The 27,242-nt window shown below is 33.2% G+C and overlaps 1 protein-coding gene across 2 annotated transcripts in view; it reads left to right on the forward strand.

Moving 5' to 3' along the window:
- Positions 1-27,242, forward strand: part of Vwc2l (von Willebrand factor C domain containing 2 like) — a 149,972-nt gene that overhangs the window by 24,280 nt on the left and 98,450 nt on the right. The window contains exons 3-4 of one of the 2 annotated variants that reach the window (XM_048808507.1): positions 2,737-2,866; positions 13,882-14,152. In XM_048808507.1, the coding sequence (XP_048664464.1) occupies positions 2,737-2,866; positions 13,882-13,937 (186 nt within the window). In that variant the 3' untranslated portion in view covers positions 13,938-14,152. Of the gene's footprint in view, positions 1-2,736; positions 2,867-13,881; positions 14,153-27,242 lie in introns of those variants that run through there. The other variant, XM_015481332.2, reaches the window with a different exon arrangement.

Below are 27,242 nucleotides of genomic sequence, written 5' to 3' on the forward strand. Positions count from 1 at the left end.
AGTTTCAAAAGATTACATAGAAATAAAGTGTTCCCTAAGATTTCATAGAAGATTTTGCTTTGCTTGTATAAAATTTTATAATGGTATCATTTGATCACCTGACTTACCAAATATCTGGGTGACAAAAGTCATGTCTTAGTCATAATATCACATGCTTTTCTAAAAAAAAAAAAAAAAAGACTAATAAGAATAATTTTTTTCTAACTACAGATTCTAACACTCTGTTCCTCTAAAGATAGTTTTATTCTTTAATCTTTGATTTTTATAGGAACTTTTTCAGGTTTAATCTATAGTTTTCACATTGAAGAACCCAATAAAAGGAAATGTGTAACGAGCTCAGTTCTAAAGATATAAAGATTTATCCAAAGCACCAAACCAGTCAGAATTTTACACCATAAGGTGGGAAGGATTTTAAAAGTCTGAACTTAATGTCAAAGTGGCATACTATTGCTCATTCCTAGTAACTTTCCGCTACTTAAGCAATATCTTTTTAAAATTGGAAGGGAAGGCGGGGGCAACAAGGAAAGTCAAATTGAGAAAGATAATGACAATAGGGTCAGAACTGGTAAGCTATGAAAGCAGAGAGGCTTGGCAAGGCGGGTGAGGATGGAAAAGGACTTTAGCATGGGCATCAATGGATTAACTTTCATGGAGTTTTCAGAGTTGGAGCAGAGATTCATGGAGGCTTAAGATGTGAAGAAATAAATTGAAATACAGAGTTTTTATATTTATTTATTGGCAACTGGGAATTTAACCAAGGGTGCTTTACCAATGAGGTATATCTTCAATCCTTTTTTAATATTTTTTAATTTTGATACAGGGTCTTGCTAAGTTGCTTAGGGCCTAAGTTGCTGAGGCTGGCCTCAAACTTGCAATCCTCCTGCCTCATCCTCCCGAGTTGATGGATTAATAGCAAGCACCACCATACCTGGGTAAAGATGTTTGTTTTTTTTTAAATTAATGGAAAGAGGAAATAACATGAGATTCTAGGGGAGAAACAAACAAACCACAAAATATAAATAAAACCAAGTTCAGGGCATGATTAGAAGCTACCAATAATTAGAGGGATTTTTTAATGTTTTTTATTACTCAAAATCCCCTTTAAAAATCACCTTTTGACCTTAGTCCTTCCTCAGCATATTTCTCAAAATAAATATAGTCTGTCTTTGCTGTGCTTCCTGAAAGCACTCCTTTGCATTGACAAGGAGAGGGAGACGCCTTCTGATCAGTGTCCTTGGGGACCTTAGTTATCTTAATGGAGCTTGCAAACTATGGGGCAATAAAGGAGCCCCACTCTCCATCTCTGTTAACTACTATGCTGTAGGATCAAGTGGAGCTTCAAGAAAACCCTAGCCCTTGGGATACCATAATAGATTCCTCCGAAAATGCTTATATACAACTCACCACATAGTGGAGAGCATAATTGTGCCCTTCAACAAACTTCTTGTTGGATTAAGAAACAGCATTACTTTATAATGGATTGTATGGCTAATTATTTTGTTCAGAATAAATTTGATAGCAAAATAATTAAAGTTAGATTTTCATTCTTCAAGCACAAAGCAAAGATGAAATGAATTTTTAAATAATTAATCGAAATGTTTTCACTCCCTCAGACTGTCTGGGTCAGAGAGCACCAATATGACCCAAATTCTCAGGTCCAGGAAAATATAAGAACTGACAGGGATCATGGGCAGTAGCCACAGAAACAAAGAAAGGGGGTTCATTAACACATTTATGGGTGAAGAACTGTGGCATTGGGTAGGGGGCAGAATTTTCTAAGACCAAATAGCTTGATTGAGAAGTATGTGCATGTATAACTTCTGAGACCTCCAAGTTTTCATTCCAGAAATCTAAACCTCAGTTTCATGAGAAAATAGAGCTAGAACTTGTACAGTATGTAAAACTAACAGGCTTTCCACTGCTTTATTATTTGTGATATAGGCAATTTCTAGAAAGGAAACAAAAAAAAAATCTCCAACTCACTCTTGGTTGGTAAGTAAAGAAAAATTTCCTTTTCAGCCCATTAATATTTTTTTTCTCTTAATTAATCACTTTTCAATTCCGGTCTCAGAATCTTGACTTAGATAGTGGCTTTTTGGGTCAATCGATTTTAGTTCATTCATAAAAGCAAGCAGGCAAGATGAAAGACACTCACTAAATCTTTCAAAAGTCAGTGTCTGTATTCTGTATGTTTGGATCCCAAATGCAATCTCCTCTAAAATTCACATTGAAAAAATGCCATTCAGAGACTAGGTTGGCTTGAAAAAGAGTTTTTACAAAGGATAAGGATGTGTGCTTACCATTTTCTTGTTTCCAAGTAATTCTCCTCTTTCTCAGGAAGGAAAAAATTACAAATGGCAAGAACTATTACATATGTTCCAATATCATTCTTATTTGCCAGAGGACGGCAAAGCAATCCGTGCATCTGGAAACCAGACCACAAGATGACATATTAGATGTCCAAACATTTCTCTGGAAACGTAGGGACAAAGATGTAAGAAAAGTCAATCCATGAGTGCTCTAGTTATTCACGGCAATCTGAGCTGTGCATGGCAGCCCACCTTGGCTTGGATGTTCAAATGAACTTCCATTGGGGGAGAATGATCATACACATGGTAAATGGAGTTAATTCAGTAAAGCCAATATAAACACTGATGTTTTTGTCTTCTGACAGCATATGAATGTGCAAGCATTAAGTTATAGGAGAAAAGGGGCTAATTTTAGATTTGTTCCTAGCCCTCTCCATGTGAATGGTGTCGCTGTGAGCCCAGCAATGAAGTTCACTGTGTTGTAGCAGACTGCGCAGTTCCTGAGTGTGTCAACCCAGTCTATGAACCAGAACAATGTTGTCCTGTCTGCAAAAATGGTAAGACCGCACTGCATTAGCTTTCAAAGAGGGGTTAGTGCAAAATATTTCACTACTGCACACCATTCAGTGCAAGAGCCCTCTAAGATCTGCCTGTGGCTTTTCAATATGGGCATAGCCAATTTATATTTTTCTAAAGCCTAGAAATGAAAATAAACCAGCAATGGGTTTTCATCTGGGGAATTAAAGCTCTTGTAAGCTGGCTTGGTTGTGATCCTATTGCTTATTGTTGATTTTTAAGTAGGCTATTGGAAAGGACACAGTAGCATCTTTTTATAGTGATTGCATTTTTCTCTCTTGTGGGGCTTATGGAGCAGTTCCCCCAATATCATAGTGCACAGTGCATCCCGGAAGAGAGAGCAGGGTGAATGTCAGGTATTTTGCTTTGGGCATAAATTAAGACATCAGGTTTAAATTCAAAATATCACAGAAATACAAAGTCAATTATCCATGTACTTAAATTTAAGTAAGACTCAATAGTTTAGGGATATTTTTTCTAGGTTTTGATTAGAGTAGAGCCTGGTTCCTATGAAAATTGTCATGGAGGAGGAGTTGCTTTATTGATAAGGTTATGGATTCATTTATGTACCTCATGGGATGGAAAGGTTGAAACAGCTCTGATATCCTATTCACCCCAAGTCACATGCTGCTGCAGAGGAGACAGTGCAGTACAAGAAACCTGGGACAGCAAGATGGCATATCAACAAAGCCTAGAGCAAGCTCTTTCTAGTGACCATGTTCTATCAAAAAAAAAAAAAAAGAATAATACATCATTCAGCCACATTCCACAAATGCCGCTTTCCTTGGGAAAAAAAAAAAAAATGGCTCCAGCCCTTAATTAAGCTGAGGTCACTTAATCTAATGCTGAATCCCTATACCCTTTCTTGAAGTAACAGTGGTCATCTTCCTCTATGATACATTATTTTGTTCTAAATTTGGAATTTTGTAAACTCATCTACTAATCTTTCCCTTTTTGGAAGGATAATTAGTGAAAAGTAGCATCAGGTTATTTAAAGACAAAACAAAAGTGCTCTCGTTGTTTTTATAATATATTTTGTGTTTTGGTACCTTCTCAAAGGACTTACAATGAGCCCTTCTTACATTTTTTACACACATGAATTTGACTGTCTCTGATCGCATACATCCATTATGTTAAAATATTAAAGTACTCACCTGACTTCTCTTTCTTCTTATCCAACTGACTTGTCAGGATGACCATCTCTCTGATTTAGAGGATTGAAATAAATATCTTCCTGTAGTTCTAATCCATCTGACACATGCAAAAATATCAAATTTAAGACCTTATATCTTTAAAAAGATTTTGAAGAAACTGGAAAAGCCATAGGAAAGAACAATAAGATGATTTAATGGTTGAAAAATAGGACCTATGAGGATTGGCTGAAGGAGTTAGCATAATTTGTCCTGGAGAAGGGAAAGCTCAGGGGAGACCTAACTGTCATAAAGTATATGAATGGTTAGTCTAAAGTAGAAGAGGACTTGTTATTTTTCATTTTCTCCAAGGATAAAAAGAAGAAAAACTCAGCTTCCTAATCAATCTTTAAAAATAGGATTGACAAGTCTTTGACTGAAGACTGTTCACTTTTTCTAGAAGCAACTGTCTAAACAGATCCTTAAGGATCTTTTCTTCCCTAGGTGGCTCTGGTTAACTTTGTCTCACTTTTAAGGTAAACACAATTATAGTTAAAAACTTGTCTAAAATACCCAGTATGTTCATTGAATTACAGCATCTTCACCATGTATTTATAATACAATTTTTATACATGCCTCTAGTACATCATCCTAGCTACACTGTACCAAAGCCTGAAATATCTACAGTTATGTCAATTGCTAAATCAGACACTAAAAACTAGTCACATTTAATTTGATGCCATGCAAGATTAACCTGTTCCTATCGCATCAGAATAGAGTTTTGTTTTCAGATGAAAACTTTAGTACAAAAGTGGACAACAAACGAACTTTAACTAATCAATAAATTAGTTAACGAAGTAGTAATCTTGGTGTCCCTAATAAACAGATGTTGAATATACAAGGTACATTAGTTAAATTTTCTGCCTTTTTTTTTTTTTTTTTTGGTCCATAAAGCAGTATAAAACGGTTACTCCTGCTTCCTCTTGCTACTTTAAACAAACTTTCTCTTATTTTTTATAGGGGAAATGAAACTGGATTAAAATTAAAGCAAGACTAATTCTTTCTGTTAAATAACATTAAAAGATGTTATTTTTGCTTTACTATTAAATGCCACTAATTAGTCACTTGTGCCCCAAACGTGAAGTACAATCAAAATAAATGAACAGCATTTCAAAGACCACTGAAAACTCCTGTGACCAGGATTTTTCTTAAGGAAACAGACTAAGTCTCAATACTTGCTCTATTTCTAAGACTAGCTAATAAAACAAAAGCAGATGTCCCATATACAGAAGAGATAGAAGGATAATAAATGTTTATCATGATGAAGTATAACCAGGATCATTTCTTAAATTTCCAATACATTATAAGTTTATCTTACTACATATAAGATGATAAATTTTACCATGATAGTTTAAATTATTTTAAAAGTATTTTCTTAGTAAAAGGAAAGCAACAAGATAAAAATGTACCCTATGAATTCAAGTAGATGCAATGGATTTTAATTTGTATGTAGTCTTATTACATTTTCTTAAAACTTCATAAATATTGATGGTTTTGGATGGCAAATATTTTCCATTTGCATAAATACCGATTGTCTTGGCTGTCATATTCTTTTTATTTTTTATTTTTTGCATATCAAGATAGTATTTCCTGCCTTTCTAAATTAGAACTTGCCAAGAGCAAGACATTAAAGATATAAACTATAAGTTTAAAGTAATAGAATCTATCTCACCTAAACTTAAACTCAATAGTTAACTAATACAAAAATGCTTTCTTTAAGATTATGTAAGAGCAAACACAACAAGGAAGCCTAATAATATGTACATCATTTTCTCAGAAAATAGGAGTCACCCATTAAAATATAGCAATTATCTCCAGAAATAGGTATTTTTAATATCTGAACTGGGCCCATGGGTGTGGCTTAGTAGTAGAGTGCTTACCTGGCATGCAAGAAGCCCTGAGTTTGATCTGCAGTACCCCCCACCAAAAAATATAGAACCTATAAGGTGATGTACTCTCTAGATTAACAATGGTAAACTTACTTTATTTTTAGGATTACCAAAAAAAATTAAAGGAATAGGCTTATAGAAATTTTCTCTAACTATTTGAAGATTAAAAAAAAGAAAATGTTAAATTTCCCAGTCTCAATGATTACCTCAAACAGGATTTCCAAAGGTTATTTATGAATATAGTCAAACTATAAAATATATGCCATTCTTATTGAAGTTAGTTCAACAAGAAGAAAGACTATCAATTTAATTTGAATAAAATAAATTAAAATATTAAGAAAAGATGTGAGAAAAACAGGGGTAATCTTTCATTTGGGAAAGATGGGGGGAATTAGCATAGAAATTGATCATTTTCTACAATATTATTAAACTTTTACTTCTCGTTCCTCTACACGTCTGCAAGAGCTGGCAATCCAAATGCCTTCCTGAAAAAATCTGACATTTCCAGATTGTTTTTCTTTCCCTAAGATTGTATTATTTTGACCTAAGTTTCAGCCTCAGGCCTTTCATGTGAATTAACGAGAACTCTTTACAGCTTTTGTCTTCATAATACGAAAAAAAAAAAAAATCAGCACAGTATCTGCTTAAAGAAAGTATTCTAGTTCACAATGTCATATAAGTACTTAAGCATTTGAAAATTGATCATACATTTGAATAGTAATATATGTGTGTATGTACATATGTATTTATACATACATATTTAGCCAAGAATGCATATTAATTTTTAAATGTGAACTGATATTAATTCAACTTCTAGCTCTGTAGCCATTCATTTCATTTTTAATTGTCTACATATGCTAATATTTTTGTTCCTAGTCATTAAAAATTCATGGTCATAGACTGCCAAATATCTGAATTAAAAAAATAAAGTACATGGCCAGTTATTGAAATAATTGATCATTAGACCATCCAAATAACTAACTGCGTTTTTTTTATATCACATCAGTTTGTATGTCAGTGAGTTTTATATTTTCAGTGACTATATTTTGGTATATAGTCAGTCATTATTCAGCGTTCTGAAGGAAAAGTTACTTCATGAAAAAATGGAAGAGACAGGATGTTCTGCCATAATCCTCTATACACATTAAGTGAAGCGTATCCATCTCCCTTCTAACTAAGCTCAACATGACATGAGCTCTGTCCAAATATTTAATTTCATGTCCCTTACTCTCTTCTAGTTTAGTGGTGATACAAATAAGGCAGCAAGTATACTAGCTAAGAAGGTAAATACAAAGGAAGAGGTCAATAAAGGGTACAGACCACGCACAAAACGAAAAGGACTTTATAGATATCCAATTCTTTCTCAAGGTACTGGGAAGACATGTTTGCTGTATACAATTGTTAATATCTCTAAAATTTAATGAGCTCCTCAAAAGAAAAAAGAAAAACAATTCCATATGGTAGGAAATGAGCAAAGAATACATAAAGGAAATTCACTGAAGAAAACTAAAATGTCTAATAAATTAGGGAAAATATGCTTAACAAAAAGGGATAGAAATTAGAACAATGAAATACCAATTTTATATTGATATTATGAAGTTGAGACAACTTTTAATAAGGCACTTTCTTTTTTTGTTAGGTGCGCATCACAATACAATGATCTTGACATATCATACATTTGAATCAAATGGGGTATAATTTCTCATTTTTCCAAATATGAAGGTTGCAGAATCACCTTGGTTATACAGACACGTATCAGAATTTTCATTTCACTTAAACTCAGCAATTTTACCTCTTGTAGTTTGTCCCACATTCAGCTATACAATTTTCTCTGCATTTTAAGAGTGAAAGTTTGGGAGAAAACCTAACAACAGTCCTTCAATGAGATAATGAAATATATTGCACCCTTTAAAAAGACATTACTGATATGTTTCCTGCCATGTTAAATATACTATATAAATTATACATCTTAAATGATATATATTTAAAACATTTTTAAATAAGGTACAACTTTAAATAGATAATAAGTTGTATGTCCATAGGAAAAGAGCTAACTAAATACTCAGTTGAATGATAGCAATGATTCAATGGTTACCTATGGGGAGTACAAGTGAGAAGGTGAAGGGGTAGAGAAAAGAACTGAAATCTTTAATATATGTATTAATGTAATATAATAAATCCATTATACTCCATTATATATTTAATTTCATGTATGAAAAGTACGATGTTGATACAAACCAAAGATTACAAACTAAAATTGAAGCTAAAGCGCCACTCTTTGTGATTATTAATGAGAAAATCTAAAATAAAAATACAATTATAAAACCCTGATTTAAATGTGTGGCTGGTAGATTTTACAAGGGGAAAACAGTTCATGTATTGTATACTCTTATCACTCATGGTCAAGGCAGCATTCTTCAATGAATTACATGAACATTACTGCAGCAAAGTATGTGATAGTCATATTAAAAACAATGAGAAAATATAAAGAGGAATCTCACATCACTCACACCAAGTTTTAATTCCAAATAAATTTTGGTATCATAGAGAAATTGGGTTATGAGAGACTGTGGGAAAGGGATTATACATTTTGTTATCAAACAGAAACTAGCAGCTTGTTAATTATTACACATCCTGACCAAGTGGGATTTGTCATAGGTTGGCAAAGAGAATTTAATATGAGGAGCTCTGCTACTATAATTTGTCCTAAAACTAAATTGTGAAGAAAAGTCCCATTATTATTTCTATCTGCAATTAAAAGATATTACCTATATCAGCAAATGCTAGTGACAAAAACTCTTGATAAAATATATAGATAATTTTTTACATGATAAAATATATCTATCTCATTCCTGAAGGTCAGAATCATGTTTAATAGGTAAATTCTAAAGATATTCCTTACAAAATTAAGTATAAGATAAGGGTACCTAGATAGATAGATACTAGTTAAAAAATAAGAAAAGAGAAGGCTCAGAAGAAAAATTGGAAATAAGGAGATGAAACTGTTACCATTTACACATGATATGATTTGTACACTTAGAAAATTCATGAAAATAGACTATTATAAATGACAATTTAATCCACTGTCATGTACAACTATGAAGAATCAATAAAAATGAGAACTTAGTAAGATAATAGGGTACATTATAAATGTAAAATATCTACAATATATACATATTTTTGTACATGTATGATAACTTATGATATTAAAATAAAATTGTGGTATTGGTGCATGATGCAAAAATACCAATGACGTAAAATAGAAAGTTCATAAGTAGAACTACCAACATGAGAAAATTTAGTATATGATGAAATCATATTTGAAATCATTGGAGGAGAGATGACTTGTAGAAGAAATGGTGTTGGGACAACTATATAGCTATCTGAAAAAATATTTTAAATTCTTCTCCCATAATTCAGGGAAAATTTCAATTGAACAAAGATTAAATACAAATAATTTTCTGAAAAATTACAAAAAGTCTAGGTGATTTGATTTATAATCTTGAATGGATAGACAAAACCTTCTATATTCTAAAACAAAACAAGATTTAAAAAATCACAAATCGAATCTAGAGGAAGGGAATATTAACTTTATATGTAAGCAACTGATTCTCCAACATATATAAAGAACTCTTAAAATTAATAAAGGGAGAGTCTAATGACTATTTTTAAAATGGGCAAAGTACTTCAAAAGGAATTCCAACGATAAAGAAACAAAAATGGCCCTTCAACATGTAAAATGGCTCAAATCCATTTACAAGAAGGAAACCGCAAATGAAAAATTGATACCAGTTTTTTTTTTTCCTTTCACCCAGCAGATTGGAGAAAAACTAGGTTAAAAATTCACTTGGTTGGGTAAATCAGGCATTCTTTCATACTGCTGGTGGATTACATAAATTGGTACAGCCATCAGGGAAGAAAATTTGACAGTGTGTATAAATACCATATGTAATACATAAATATATCAGATATATAAGTGGATATACCTTTTGCCTTAAAAATTCCCCATATATTTAAAAACTTGCGGAATGACAAATGAACAATGTTGTTCATTTTCTTTCTTGTGCTTTTAGGGTTTTCTGATTAATGAGACACAATTAGAAAAGTTCTAGAAACCACTATAGATCTAAATTTTCTTTTAATATATTATCAGTTGATAATTAAAAAAAGAGTTTATTCTCCTGGAACTACTCAGTGAAACATTTTCTTGGATTATAATTTAACTAACTTCCACTTACTTTTAGGTCTTCATCTCCTATAATGAAATTTAAATTTTAATATCACCTAGTTCAAAATTATGAAAGCAATAGAAATCTATCAACAGTAGATAACTGACTACTTTTCAAATAAAAGGAAGAACATTAAATAAATAACATTTGGGAGAAATATGTATATTTTATAAAAATCACAAAAGTTTACTAAGAACTATAAAAAATAAAGTATATCAGGTTTCTAAAGCTGCAAACTCAAATTAAGTTGCTATTTTCTAATGATAAATTTAAATAGAATTATCAAATTTTCTATGTGGTGTCATTTTTAAAATAATGCAACAAAATAATTATTTCCTGTGGAAAATACATGAATAAGGATAATAGTTGAAAAAAGGATGCATTTGATGGAATGTGGGTATTAATCTACTAGCTACATTAAAATAGTGTATAAAGTTATAATTTTAAACAGTGGGATACTGAATCTGAAATAAACAGAAGTAATAGAAAGTAAAAATGCAAGTCAGATGTATATCACAATTTAAAAAAATTAGTACATAATTAAAATGACACTGAGTATCTGATGAAAAAAATGCATCCTAGAAACACATTCAGAAATTTCATCATGTTTTTAAAAAATGAAATTACATACCTAACTGATTTATTATATAAAAACAAATTTCATTTGAATTAAAAATTAAATTTCAAAAATTAAATCTTAAAGGAATTTTTAAATGATATAAACATTAACTTTTCCTTAGGATATGAAAATTCCTCCTAAACATATAAGCAAATAAAGGATTTCTCAAAGGAAAAAGTGCAAATGTATATTAAGTAATACATAGTTTCATTTGTAAGTTAAAAAAAAGATAGTCTCTAGGAAAGGGTGAAATGCAGCAGACATTCTCATACATTTCTGGTGAAAATAAATGAAATACCCCTTCTGAAGGGCAATAAAAATATGTATACCCATGAGCCAGCAATAACACTTTTAGAAAGAGATCAAAAAGATATATTTAGATAAGAATATAAAAATGTACATATAAAGATATTTAGTACAAAGTTGTTTTATAATAATACATATAAAACCTAAATGCTAAATATTGAAGAATAAAGTGACTTTTAAAATCCATTATATCTACATGAACAACTAAAAAAATTATTACGAATAATATTTTAGGAAAAAATTGTGCACATCTCTCCCCCCAAAAAATAGATGATCAGAATATATTACTAAATTTAACTACTAGGAGATGATAGTCTCACATACACATATATTTTGTCACTGTTTTTGTTAAAAGGAAAATATATCTGTAGAAAAAAAAAACTAGAAGAAAACATGCTAAAATGTTAAAAGTGCTTAATTCTAGACAGTAAGCTAATAGATGATTTTACTTTCTCTTTTTGCTAGCCTATATTTTCTAAATCTCTTACAGTAAATATATTATTCTTGTGACTTAAAATTACTATTTAAAATAGAAAATGGAAAAATTTATAATCCAGTTGATACAAACATTTTCCTATTTTTATAATTAAATTATTAAGGACATGTCACTTACTAAAAATGACACTATGATTCCTTATAATAATTTGTACTCGGTAAATTAATTAACTAACTAATAATTTCTACCACTTGACTTTTCAACTCCTTTAACATTGAGATTCTTTTAAAAGTGTTTGGAAAGCTTCATTGCCCGTTTTATGCACCTATTAGGGAAATCGTTAAAATATTCACTTAAGCATATCCATTTACACTTCTGTGAAACTATTTTGATATATCAGCCTCAATTGCATGCAACTCTTTCACATTTATTTAATATTTTCTCACTTCCTCTAATTGTCTTGTGTAGACAATTAGTAACTAGCGAAACATGCCATAAAACAAACACTCTGAAGATGAAAAATGTGCTGGGAACTGCACAGCACATATCCATTGGCTGTAGAGACCCTGAAACAGTTCATGATGAAAGCAGGTCTACGAAAGGCAGTTTCAAAGTCTGCATTTCATTGACTCCTCCACTGAAGGTCAGAATTATCATATTCTTGTAGAGTAGATGTCAAAACAGAGTAATTATAAATAGCTCTTTTAATGAGCCACAACAACAATTTCCTATTTCTTTCATAAAGCTTCCTTCAAAATATGAAAGGAAATATTTATATTTATATTCTCTTAGACCAAAGGGATTCCCTTTTAATTCATCAGCAAACTAGCTTTCAGAAGCATTATTTCACAATATTGACACAATGAAAATTAATGCCACATTCATTTCCTGATAATCACGTCTCCTCTATAATTACCCAAACTACATGGTCTTTAAGAAAATGTAGAAAGGAAGGCCCACACATGATAAAAAAAAATTATTTATTTTTCTCTGTGTTTCTCCTTAGCACATGGGAAATGCTTACAGATTGTATTTTCCCTACATAAATGTTTGGGGCTTTGAGGCATACACCTTCTTCCCTGAGAACAGACAAATGAGGAAGCTACACTGTCTCCTTCACATGCCACATAGGGCCTTACTCCTCAGTGCTCCACTCCACAGGGCACTTGAGGTATCCGAAGAAATGGGCTGAACATAGATAATGTCTTGCTTCTGAACATTCATAAAATCTTGAAGAGAATCTGGCTCTAACAGTATCCAGGGCTACTGTTTAGTGTATCCCCCAGAGCCTATTCTTAAAACCACCTTGTGTCTTATTATAGCAACTCTTTTCAATTATCACTTAAAAAATAGAATATTACATTTTCTAGGATTGTAGCCTGTAAACTCTAATAAACCACCCTTGTGAATGGTGGATAGTAGAAAATAGGCAACTGGAATCATCCACCAGTTTCCTTAGGAGTTGATGTTATAGTTTCAGAAGTCATTAGATGGGATGGTATGTGACCAAGAAGCCAAGGTTTTGGGTCTTGTCAAGAGTCATGTACATCTAGAAATAATTTCATCTCTCTTGGGGGCTCAAACCATTGGCTCTGGGAGAGTCTAACTAAGGGGCAACACCATTGCTCTTTCTCAGGAATGGTGGACCACCAGTCAGTAACATTCCCCAATCTCCCTGCTCATGCAGCCTAGACACCCATTTAACTCTAATAAGCACCCAAGACCAAGTGGTCACTGTTCCTGCCAAACACACAGGTTAGGGCACATAGCCTCCTTTCATCCAGGGCACCTGCCTGATATAGACACACTAAGAGGACCTTCTTCATTTCATATCAGAATTGCTACATAGGGGCCCAGACTTTGCAGGGAGCTGGAGTTCAGACTGAGGTATGCCCCATCATAACACATTCCTCTTTAATATTCAGTGTTAACACTTTGGACAGTCATATCAAATTCACACGAACACACATGTGTGTGTGCAGTAATGTGTTCTTGGCCTTGTTTGAATGCGATTGTCGTCAAGAGCACTGGGGCCTGAGAAGCCTAGAAAGCCTCACTTCCTCTTAGGATCTCCTCCTCAAGAGTTACAAAACTCACAGAAGCAAGAGTCTGATGGATACTCCCTCAAGCACAGTTTACTATTCTCACAGATAAGACCAAGACTTCTTAGGCCTTCTGACTCCCTGCTAAAGAGTGGGCCACAGAACTCTGGGCACTCCTGCAAAGATCCAACCCATCCTTCCCCAATTGTCACAGCCTAACCTCAGCATCTGGCTTGAGACTCTTAGCACTCACCTCAAGGTGTCCTGTTTTCCTGCTTTTCTCAGATACCTCCAGAAGTCCAGGACCAAGGGGTCACCACTCAACCACCAAGGAGTTATGAGCTGACATCCCAAGTCATCACTTTCTATTCCCTTTCCCTGTCTCATTATCCTCCATCCCACCTACTCTCATATAAACAAGTATGTATGCCACTCATTCAGGTGCTGTCTCACCTTCTCACATGGTTGCCATCAACATGAGGGTGAAGTTTCCTGTTTAATCCCCTGGTGTATTCTATGACAGCATGTTATATTCAGATATATGCTTTTTAATAAATGAATGAATAAACAAACACCTATATTGTGACTTCATCAGAGCTGTAGTTAAAAAATAAATTTGATTTTTATTTTAAATTATCTTTAAATATATTCAACTTCACACAGAAGAGTTTCCATATGGAAAATCTGGCATGCATTAAGAAGTCAGAAGAAAGATGCTTCTCAGATTTTTCCTAATTAAGCTTGGTTTGGTTTACCTCTAACATTAGCCTGCCTACCTGCATTATCTGATGAGAGGCATGGCAAGGTGATCGAGGACAAACAGGGTGACTGTCAGGGAAAACCAAGTCCAGCTTCAAATTGTACTGCTACACAATCTCACTGTGGACACCTAAAACTTCTGATGGTTAAGAACAGACTTCATGTACTGTGTGGGTCACTTTAGTGTAAAATCAATATTCCACTTTAGCCAGTATTATTCTTAATGATGTATATTATCTAATTGTAAAGATTAAGTAGTTTAATGCTTAAAAAGCACCCAGAACACATAAGGATTAATAAATGAGACCTAGTGTTACTTTTAACTAGCAGTGAGATCAATTGTAGTCATTAAACCAGATGTAAAGAAACATATCTGGAAAGGGCAACAGCATGGACTACCAGTATGCATCTCCCAGCATTCCCTACTCTATAACTCCCAGCATTCCTTACTCTATAACTCACCCTTCAGGTACATAGCACAGGTATCCTCTCTTCTCAGGGACCGTCCTTCCTGCTGTCTCTTTGCCATGCAGGCGGTGTTCTTCCCCATGTTGAAACTAACTCGGCCTGTATTTTGTGACTTGTCACCTGATAAGCTCCAGAACACTCAACACTGGTATACAATACATAACAGGTGTCTTTAATGCCTGATGTCCCAGCTTTTAGTTATGTTAATTATGAAAATTTTAGAAAAGAAAGAGTTTATGAGTGCTTGAGTATTTATGAATGTGTGGCCATATGTGGACATGACCTGCAGTACAATAAAGGGGCACCATTCTGATGGGTTCAGCAGCTTTTCACATGGTATTAGATGGTTTTGCAAAGGGCACTCATTGGATTTCTTTAGAAAAGTGATGAGCTTTGATAAAACATGATTTGAAAATATTTGGTAAAATCATCTGAACTTAATGTGAAGATAAGAAACAAAATTCAGAAAATGTGCCTGAATATCTGGTTGGAGGGATAAAAGCAATTGTAGGAGATAACATTTAACTGTAGAAATCAAATTATGCAACTGAAAAGTAAATGGGGAATATAGCATACAACCAGGACAAAGGAAACTCATTAACCAATACCCCTTCTGGCATACAATGATTGGAATCCTCCAGGAATGGACGTGGCTGAGGCAGTAAGCCCTTGCAGTAAGACCTCTGATATTTAAATGTTGCTCTGAGCTGCTTCAAATCAATCTATCAGAAACAGTAAATCTCTTTTGAAATCATGTTTATGGCTGGATGCCCCTCAGTTGAGAAAAGGGAACTAGGAAGCTGTTGCATGCATACTTATTTTTGCTTACATGTGCTTCATTTCTACAAGGCGATGGCACAGAGCGGCCATAAATGTTGCAGCTTGCCAGGGTACATAACCGGCCAACCCAGATCCTCCCTCCCTTTAACCCCTCACTTTTATGGGTCTTGCAGAAAGGTCCATAAAGCAACTCACCTGCCTTCTGGAATGCTAAGCTCAGTTAGTTTCCATCACCATTAAGTGACAAAATAGTCAGCAGTGTTTGAACATCCAGAACTTGAAAGCCTCCTTGCTTCAAATTTCTATGTCAGGATTTAAATTAGGGGCAAGACACAGGGCACAGGGACTGATGTCACCAGTTTAAATTGAGGGATTCTTTGCGTCTGCTTTTGCTTTGTCTGGCTTTCTTGGATTTGATGTCATGATTTCTTTGAGCACAGAGAAGGATGACATGGAAAACAACACAGTTAGAATACTGCTGTGAAAAGGAGGGCACAAGAGTCCTCCAAGCCAGAATTCCTGCAGGTTGATGGGAAAAACTTAATTGGATTCTGTTTCACCTCCCAGTAGATGCAATTGTCAGGTTTCTGAGCTGAGCATCGAAACTAGCCCCCTCTGCAAAGCCATCTGATAACATCTGAAAAGCTGCTGAACCCATCAGAATGGTGCCCCCTCTACTGTACCACAGGGCATGTCCATATACATCCAGACATTTATAAATACTCTAGCACTCATAAGCTTTTTATTTTCTAAAAGTTTCATAATAAATATAACTAAAAATTGGAGGGAAATAGCTGGGACATCAGGCATTAAGGACGCGTGTTATATATTGTATACCAGTGATGAGCGTTTTTGAGCTTATCAGGTGACTAAGTCACAAAATACAGGCCCAGTTAGTTTCAACATGGGAAAGAACACAGCCTGCATGGTAAAGAGACAGCAGGAAGGACTGTCACAGAGAAGAAGGGATACCTGTGCTAGGTACCTCAAGGGTGAGTCATGGAGCAGGGAATGCTGGGAGAAGGGAACAGAGAGATGCATACAGGTGGCCTATGCTGAAGGAAACAGTTGTCCTTTCCAGACGTGTTTCTCAATGCCTGGTCTAATGATGATCATTGATCTCACTACTAGTTAAGAGTAACACTAGCCCTCATCTATTAAGCCCTATGTGTTCTAGGTGCTTTGCAGGCATTAACATATTTAATCGCACAACAATCTTATAAGGGGAAACAGTTATATTTATCAATTGGTGGGGGATGAAACTGAAGTTCAGCTAAAGGAAGAAAATAGCCCTAGCATATACCTCTGAGATTTAAACCTTACTCTTTCATACTTCAAAACTTATGTTCTTAACTAGCAGTTCTCAAAGAGGAGTTCCAGAATTATCCAAGAACTAGTCAGAATGCAAACTTTTGAGCACATCCCAGATGCATGGAACAATACATTCTGGGGTGGGACCCGCCAGTCTGTGTCTTAACAAGCTCTCCAGGTGAGTCAGAAGCTAGGAGTTGAGACCATATGGTTCCTTTCAGGTGCTCGTTAAGGAGTCTGTTCTTTCAAATGAAGAATTTGGTGTGGAGGGGGAAAGCAGAAGCTGAAATTGTTATCACCCAGTAACTACCTGAGAAGAAGTTATACCAGGACAAAAAGCAAAATGAGGAAGGAGAGAAAAGACACAAAATGCCCTGGAGTCAAAGCAAGGCCACTGTGTTGATGAAGAAGGGTGGTAAACACCAACAGGGACAAAGGCAGATTCCCCAGGGTCTGCAAGTGGAAAGAGTGGGAGATGCCAGGAAGGTGCATTCAAGACTGTCAGTCAGTCATTCTGAACAGTCATGACATTCTGAAGACAAAGCCATAATCAATGAAAGGGAAAGCCAATAGATACTTCTAAAAACAGCAAAAAAAAAAAAATATGAAAGAAAGCAGAATAATAAAAGGAAAGGTTGTGTGAGATGAGCATAATGGTTGCTGATTCATTCATCATTCATTTTTGGTCCTTTTTCCCTGGTTTAAAGTAGAGATTGTTTCAAGTGAATTGTTTCTAGATTAAGTCATGGTAACCATAATATTTTCAAGTCATAATTTATCTAAGAACATTCCAATCCTTTGAACAGTTTTACTGAGGTATAAATGACATAGAATAAATACAATTTTAAAGCATGGAATTTGCTGTTTTGATGTATGTGTGCCTATGAAACCATTATCATAATGAAGGTAGGGCACATACCCACCCTCCCAAAACTCTCCTTCTCTTCCGTTCTTCTCTGCTCCATCCCATACCAGTCAACCTTTGTTCAGCACTCTGTCCTCATACATCATTTTGCAACTAATAGGATTTTGCATAAGGAGAATTATTTATTATATCCTGTCTTCTATCTGACTTCTCTCACTCAATATAATTATTTTAAAATTCATCTGTGTTGTGACACATATCAATAGTCTGCCCTTCTGATTGCTGAGTAGTACATTGAATCACTATAACACAGTATGATTTATTAGTTCCCTCATTGGTGGACATTTGAGATGTTTCTAGTTTTTGATTATGTTACCACAAACATTCCCACACAAGTCTTGGCATAGATGTAGACTTTCTTTTCTATTGAAACTACCTAGGAATCAAATGCTAGATCATATGTTTGTGTATATTTAACTTTTTTTTAATGCCAAACTGATTCAGGGTGGCTGTACCATTTCAAATTTCCATAAAAATGTACGAGACTGCCATTTCCTCCACATCCTCACCAATGCTTGGGATCAGCAGTTCTGTTTAATTTTAGATGTTCTAGTTAAAATATATTTTTATTTAATTGTGATGTTAAAATACATTTTTCCAAGTTCCTTTTGATGAAAAGTAACTTTTCAATGCAATTTTTCCATCTATATATGTTTGGTGAAATGTCGGTTCAAATCATTTGATCAATTTTTTAATTATTTGTTGTTTTATTATTGTATTTGGAGAGTTCTTTATATATTTTGGAGACATATTAGATATATGCTTTGAAACTATTTCCCAACTGTTCATGGTATCTTTTTGTCCTATTCATTAAGTGTCTTCTGAAAAACAAAAGTTTTTGATTATAATGAAGCTGAATTTATGAATGTTTTATTTTGTGAATTGTGCTTTTGGTTATAACAAAGAAATCTTGATCCTACCCCTAGGTTACAAAGTATTTTTCTTGTCTTCTCCTGGAATTGTTTCAGTTTCATGTTTTACACTTATTTCCATGTTCTGTTTTCAGTTTGTGTATGTGACACAAGGAATCGATTGAAGTTTTTCTTTTACTAAAGTATGGATATTCAGTTTTAGGACCATTTACTGAGAGGACTTTCCTTTCTCTACTCAATTGAATTTGTATCTTTATTTAAAATAAGTTTGTGTATACCGTTATTTTGTTTATATATATATATATATATATATATATATATATATATATATATATATATATATTGAAATGTACATTATTCACATATATTCAATATACATGTATATTCATGTATGTTTCATTATAAATTTGCAACTGTTTCCAAACTCTATTCTGTTCCATTGAAAGTTGTTTTAGCTATTTTCGGTACTTTGCATTTATATCTGCATTTTTAGAATCACTTTATCACTTTCTACCCTCCTTCCTAAAAAACACTGTTTGTATTTTAGTAGGCATTGTATTGAATCCTATATAGCCATTTGGGGGAAACTGACATCTTAATAATAAGTTTTTCAACTCATGAACATGGTATGCCTCTCCATTCATTTAGTTATTTGTCTTATCACCATTTTGTAGTTTTCAGAAAACAAGTCATTTTCATCTTTAGTCTGTTTTATCACAAAGTATTTAATTTTTAATGCTATTGTAATTAGTATGCATATTTACTTTTTATCATTTTCTGCTAGTATATAGATATAGAATTTATATTTTCATATTGTTCTTAGGTCCTAAAACACTGCTAAACTCAATTATTGGATCTGGTAGATTTTTTGTTGTTGTTTTATTTTTGTAGATTCTATTGGACTTTCTACATGTTATCCATGAGTAAAGACAGTTCCATTGCTTTCTCATAAATTTGCATGGCTTTTAGTTCTACTTTTTATGATACTGCACTTTCTAGGATATTCCATACAATGCTGAATAGAGTAGTAAAACAGCATAGCCTTCTGTTGCTCTGATCTGAGCAGAAAATCATTCAGTATTTCACAATTAAATGTGATTTTTGCCCATAGAATTTTCATAGATGCATGTTACCAATTGGAAAAATGCCCTTCTATTCCACTCATGCTAAGAATTCTTGTTTTGTTTTGTTCATATTTGGGGATTGATGGTGACTTTTGTGAAGGTTTTTATCAAAGTCTGTTGAGAGGATCTTTTTTATTTTACTTTTCTTAGTTCATTACTATAGTGAATTAAATTGGTTGATTTTTAAAGTTTGAAGTCAAATTTTACAAATTCAAAAATAAATTTTACTTAGTCATAAGGTACTATCCTTTTAACATGTAGGTAGAGTTGATTTGCTAAAATTATGTCTAAACCATTATCATCTAATTTTAATGCTCCAGTTTTTGTTGTTGTTGTTAATGTTTTTTTTTGTTTTTGTTTTTTTTTAATCAGGTTTTGGTATCAAGGTACTGCTGGCCACATAGAGTGCGTTAGAAAAGTATTCCCTCTTTTTTAATTTTCTGGAAGAGTTTGTGCAGAACTGGCATCAATCCCTCCTTAAATGTTTGGTAGGGTCCAGCAATGAGTTATAATGTTCTTTGAACTTCAGTTTCCTCTGTGAAAAGGTTATTAAAACAAATTCATCTTATTTATTTATATAGGGCTATTTATGACTTATTTCTTCTTGGCTTAGCTTTGGAAGTTTGCATCATCAAGGAAGTATATATTTTCATCTAACTTGCTGAATTTCAGATTATTGAATTATTAATAATATACCCTTAGTATATTTTTAATATCTTAATATTATAGAGTCATTTCATCTTTCTCATTCTTGATATTGATAATTTCTCTTTTGCATGTTTTTTTCCTCATTAGTCTAATTATAAATTTACTGATTTTTTTCCTCAAAGAACCAACTTTTGAATATATTAATTTTCTCTCATTTTTTTGTATTTTATAGATATGATATCTGCTATGGTCCCTATTTCTCTTCTTCTACTTTGTGTCTAATTCATTTTTCCCTTTTTAATTTCCTAAGGTAGGCTATAGAGTCATCAATTTGATTCCCTTTTCCATTTCTAATTTAGATTCTAGTTCCTAGCCTTGTTTTTCATTTTTTTATTTTGAAAAAGGGTCTCATTGAGTTGCCAGGTGGACTCATTAAGTTGCAGTCCTCCTGTCTCAGCCTCCTGGGTAGCTAAGATAATAGGCATGCTTAACCACACTTAGAATCTCATTTAGGTTCATCTACAACTTTCCTCAAAGTTCTGCTTGACATCATCCTGCCAATTTTGGTATGTTGAGTCTTACATATTCATTAAATTTAAAACACTCTAATTTCTCTTTTGATTTCTTCTTTAAAACATGGATTAAATAGAGCATATTAATTAGTTTCCAAATAGTGGGTATTTTCATGGTATCTATTTGTTATGGACTTTATATTTAATTTCACATAGATAAAATAATGTCCTCTTATTATTCAAATCCTCTTAGATTTAATGAGACTTGCTTTATAACTAGAATATATTCTATCTTGGTACATGTTCCATATACACCTGAAAAACACATGTATTCTGCAGTCCTTTGGTGTGATACTCCATAAAATGTCAATTAGTTCAAGTTGATGAATAGCATTGGTCAAGTTTTTATGTGCTTATTTATATTCCATCTGCTTTGTTTTATTAAGTATTGAGAATGGGTCTGAAAATTCCAAATATATTTGTATTTGTCTATTCTAGTAATTCTCTCAGCTTTTGCACTATGTGCTTTGAACTTTTTTAGGTGAATAAATATTTAGGAATTGTTAGGACTTTTTCATAAATTTATTGCTTTGTAATTATAAAGTGACATTCTTCATGCCTTTACATTCTTTGCTCAGAAATTTACTTTGGTCTGAAATTTATAAAATCATTCCAGATTCCTTTTGATTAATGTTAGTATATTTATCTTGTTCCTGTATTATAGTTTTATCTACATGTGTGTATATTTAAAGCCCTTTTCCTGTAGATAACATGTATCTGGATCTTGCCTTTTAATCCAGTCTGAAAATCTCTACCTTCTAAATGAGATATTTCACCCATTTATATTTAATTTGAATTATTGAATTGTAGTTCTGTTTAAATCTATCATTTTTCCCCTTACTCCCATCTCTTTATTCTTTTCTCTTTTTTAATTCCTTATTTGAAAAAATTGGATAAATTTATAATTCTGTTTTTTTATTATTTTGGCTACTTAAGTGATAATTCTTTAATTTTTATGATTTATTTTTATTGGTTACTTTGGGGATGATAGTATACTACTTATTATACTTAGCCTTTGATAGAAAAATTATACCACTTCATGTACAGTTTCAGAATCTTATAATAGTTCACTCAAATTTCAATGCTTCTGACTTTTTACAATTGTCATATATTTTGTTTTTATACATTTTTTTAATACTTCATCTTATTTTTGTTTCAAGAGTAAGTGATTACTTATCTAAGAAGATTTAAATAATAAGAAAAATCTCAAAAATTTATCCATCGATAAATTTCCAGTGTTTTCCATTTCCTTTCTGTGGATCAGTGTTTCCATCCTGTATAGTTCTTCAGTCTGAATTACTTCCTTTATTATCTCTTGCAGTGATAATGTAGTGGTAAATTATTTAAGCTTTTTCATATCTAAAGAAAATTGCCTTCAGATTTAAAGACATTTTTGCTAGTATAGTATATTGGCTGACAGTGGCCTTTGGGTTTTGTTTTGTTTTTCTTTCTTTCTTTTGAAGACACAACTTCACTGTCTTCTCCCTAGCATTTTTTTTTTCTGGCAAGATATGTGAACCATCCTTATCTCTCTTCCTATGAATATGAAATTCTCTCCCCCGTCTTCTTTTAATATTCCCTTTATCCCTGTTTTTGTGCAGTGTGTGTACCCGCCGTGTTCACATAATTTTCTTAGTGCTTCTTACACTTGTACTTCATTAAGCCCTTGAACCTGCAGATTTACAGTTTCTATTGAATTCCCAAAATTTTAACCTTTCATTTCTTCAAATATTTTTTTGCCTCTCCTTCTTTGGAAATTCCAGTTAGACCTGTACTAGGCTGCTGTTTTAATCAGCTTATTTTGCTACTATAACCAAAAAACCTGACAGGAACAATTTTGGAGGAGGAAAATCTTATTTGGGACTCACAATTGCCGAGGCCTTTGTCTATAGATAGCTGACTCCCTTGCTCTGGGTCGCAGGTGACACAGAACATCATGGCACACAGGTGTGGTAGAGGAAAGCAGCTCAGGACATGGCAAACAGGAAGCCAAGAGCACTACTCACAAGGGACAAAATAAACCCCAAGACACACCCCCAGCAAACTTCCTGACCATAGTTATCACTCAGTTAACCCACTCAGATGAATCAATACACTGATTAGGTTGATTAGGCTATGGTCTCATAACCCAATCATTCACTTCTAAACTTTCTTGCATTGTCTCATGAGTTTTTGAGGGTCACCTCATATATAAACCAAAACAGTTATTTAAAATTTTCCCAGGACTCATTATTCTGATTTTTGTGTTTTCATTTCATATAGTTTCTATTGTTATGTTTTCAAACCTGCTAATCTTTTCTTCTGCAATGTCTAATCTGCCAATAATCACATCAATATATTCATACTTTATTATTTTCATCACTAGACATTACTTGTTTTAAATTTCATTGTTTATACTTAAGAATTTTGAGTATATAGAATGCATTTATAACTGTTTCAATGTTTTTGTCTGCTTATTCTGATCTCTATATTATCATTTTGTAACTTTTATTGATTGCTTTATCTCCTTATTTTCATGCTTCATGGCATGTCTGGCAATTTTTAATTGAATGTCAGGCATTATACATTTTACCTTGTTAGGTGCTGTGTATTTTGTTTTTCTGTAAATATCGTTGAGTTTGCTGCAGGACAAAGTTAAGTTTTGTGGAAATAGTTTGGTCTTTTTATGTCTGCCTCTTAAGATTTGTTCAGTAGGACCAGAATGGTATTCAGTCTAGGGATAATTTTTTCCCCAATTATTACTTTTGAATAATACAGAATACTTCATTAACTTTCCCAGTCCTGTATTCCAGTGTTTCCTTCCTTTGAGTAGTTTCCTGGTATGCTTGTGTCAATCAATACTCAGCTAGAGGGGAATCAATGCTTGATCAATACTTGATGGAAACCCTTCTGCAAGTATCTGGGGTTCTCGGTCTTTGTGCAGCTCTCTTTTCAGCAGAACCTGGTCCTAAAATCTAAAGCTGCCTGGGTAGCTCCAAAATTGCAGCCCTATTTCTTCAACTTTGGGAGTCATCCGGCTCTCCTTACCGAGTGCTATGGCCTAGAAACTCTCACAGCAGAAACATGGGATAACCCCAGGAGGCTCCTCTTACTTGTTTCTCCTCTCTCAGGAGTCACTAGCCTTCATTGCCTGGTACACAGTGTATTAAAAACCACTGTTTATTACATTTCATTTATTTTTCATGATGTCTAAAGGAAATGTAAATCTTATCACTGTTTGTAATACCTTGTCCATAATTGGAAAAAGATATTTTAATTTCAGACTTGTATTTTTCAAAAGACCAAGCTCCATGTAGTCAATAACTGTCGCAGAAATACAGTAATGCGAACCAATTTGTAAATCGCCAAATTAAGACACTCATTGTCCCCAAAATAGCCACTACATGATAGTCACTCAATAAATATTGAGTGCCTCCTTTGTCTTAGCCATTACAATAAGTATAGTTTACATAAATTATTTCTAGTCTTTAATACTATAACAGATTAGGAGGTTTCTCCTCTTTTTTATCATACCTTTTATGCAAAGGAAGGTAATTTCAATTAACAGATATTCAATTAACAGGTATTTTGCTGTGCCAAATACCTAGCAAAACTTCCATATTTTTTTATTCCAAAGACTCCATGCTTTCTGCCATGCTATAGTTATTATTTACCATAAAAATAGAATTGGGGACATTTAATAATGGATTTTCTAATTATGCTTTCCAGCTAAGGACTTTATAACATTTCTAATTTACCACCTTTAGAAAATTTAGCTGACAAGTAGAATTTTAAAAGAGATTTTCTGTAGATCAGCAGGAAAATAAAATTTATATTGCAAGAACAAAAGTGATAAAATATAAAGAATATAAAGTGATTAACTTTATCACTCAGTTTCATGCCAAATCCTGCGAATAAGAATTTGCAGTCAGAAGAGAATGAGGCCCAGAGATGCAGACTTCAAGGAAGACTCAGGAGGAAATGGCTTATTTGACAAACCACCAAATACTGCATACAATTGCTGACCTAAGAACAAAACTGTTGGACTTTCTTAAAGCTGTATTACCTTGGTGGCTTACAATCTCCTTCTAAAATGTTGAAGGAAAAAGCTTTTTAAAAATTAATATTACCAATTTGACATTCATTAAGGGTATCAAATAATTTTTTACCTAAAATTATCAAAATTATATTTTTGGAAGCCATTTAATCTCAGATCTTAGTTTAAACATTTCAAATACGTAAATATTTAGTAAATATTTTCAATACCAAAAACAAAGCATTGTAACACTTCTGTTATTATCATGTCACAAAACATCATTACATTTTACTACTGAATTGAACCAATGGGGAAAAATGCACAAAATATAATAAAAATAAAAGAACATTCCAGAATATTGTACCAGTAACTATATCAAATATTCAGAAATGACAATGTATCATCAGTGTAATCTATGCAGTTAACTGCAACCGTATATTAGAAGTTGGTCTGCTTTAGGTCTATACCTCTTCACTGAAAACTTACCACAGGCACATTTACATATAAGAAGATGGAAAGAAAAATCTACACAGCACTTAAGATCACCATTATTCTCTTAGAGATAGCTAGAAGTAAAATATCACCTTGAAAGACATTAGGACAAAATAGTAAAATTTTCCAGAACTATTTCCATTCCATTCAGTTACTTAAAGTTTCTACATTGAAGCAAAATATAAACCTTAAGGCTATTTTCTTCCTGTTGAACAAAGAACTAAGGAAGAATCTTGGCTATATACAAATGAATATTTGTAGAATGATTATTGTTCTTTATGGTGTGGCTGTAAAGGGTGGAAATGGAAATGATTTCTCCTGGTATCAACACTCTGCAGGCATCCAAAGAACTTAGAGCCAGCTTCACTAGAGAGAGAGAAAGACTTGGATATCATTAAATAGGGTTGAATTTATTAAGAAAAAAGGACAAAGGCTAAATGGTACTACATGTAAGTCCTCAGATGAACCATTAAAGCATGTAAAACATTATGGTCCTAATGTGGATACAGGCATAGACCCACTACAGAACAGGTATATTTCTAAGACGAGGACTGGACTACTCTCTTTAAATATATTATTTTCCAAATGACTTTTTAGATAAAATGGAAATGATAAAGAATAGAATTTTGAAGCTGCAAGGGCCTTTGGAAATCATTTGTTTTAATACCATATTTTGCACTTGGAAGACAAGAAAATCCAAAGAGGGAAGGTGATGTTGAGTTATTCAAAGGATGACAGCAGGAAGAACTAGAAATAGAACCTAGCTCTGCTCACTCTCAGGGCTCATATTTTAAACTAAATAAATACATATTCTCTGTGAAACCCTATCGGTACTTATTGGTTTGTTTTCATTTAACTGTGTTGCTTGTACGTTTTTATGACAAGTATTTTATAGGATTTAATTTGTTTTTACATGCTGCTGGGTGTTGAGTGCCAATCAAATGATTCTTAAGGTTATTTTTGATTTTGCAAATACTTGCACACTTACAAGTAAAATTATGTGTTTAGAATATTAATGGCAACATTTTCTAAAGAAGACCCTGAGATCTGACATGTTATTAGGTTTGGAAAGCATACATCAAAGTCAACTTTAAAAATAATTCAAATTGCTTTTTGAGAGAACAGATCACAAAACTTTTTTTTTTTTTTTTGGGGGGGGGGTTTACTACAGATTGAACTCAGGGACACTCAACCACTGATCCACATGCCCAGCCCTATTTTGTATTTTTATTTAGAGACAGGGTCTCACGGAGTTGCTTAGGGCCTCACTATTGCCGAGGCTGGCTTTTAACTTGGATCCTCCTGTGTCAGCCTCCTGAGCCACTGGGATTACAGGCGTGGGCCACCACAATTGACTCAAAACTTTTTAATAGAAAGTTGAAAAACAGTTGATGAGAGTTCCTTTTCAGAATCCATGTCTTTCCAGGAGTATGCTTCTTTATTGTCATGATGACCATAGTCCAGAGCACAATATAATAAACCCTTACACTTAATGCAGTTTATCAAGTTTTCATTGGCTTCCTTCACTCAATAAATTCATTTATTAAATACCTATGTGCTAAACATTTTGCTAACTGCAAGAAATACAGCAGTGACCGAGATTCAGACCGTATCTTTAGAAACTTCCAGGCCTTAATAAAAGTCCAGGAAAGCAAACTAGAAAAGAAGCAAAAATTTTCA

This window comes from Marmota marmota, unplaced genomic scaffold, assembly GCF_001458135.2.
Source record: "Marmota marmota marmota unplaced genomic scaffold, marMar, whole genome shotgun sequence".
NCBI classification, from domain to species: domain Eukaryota; kingdom Metazoa; phylum Chordata; class Mammalia; order Rodentia; family Sciuridae; genus Marmota; species Marmota marmota.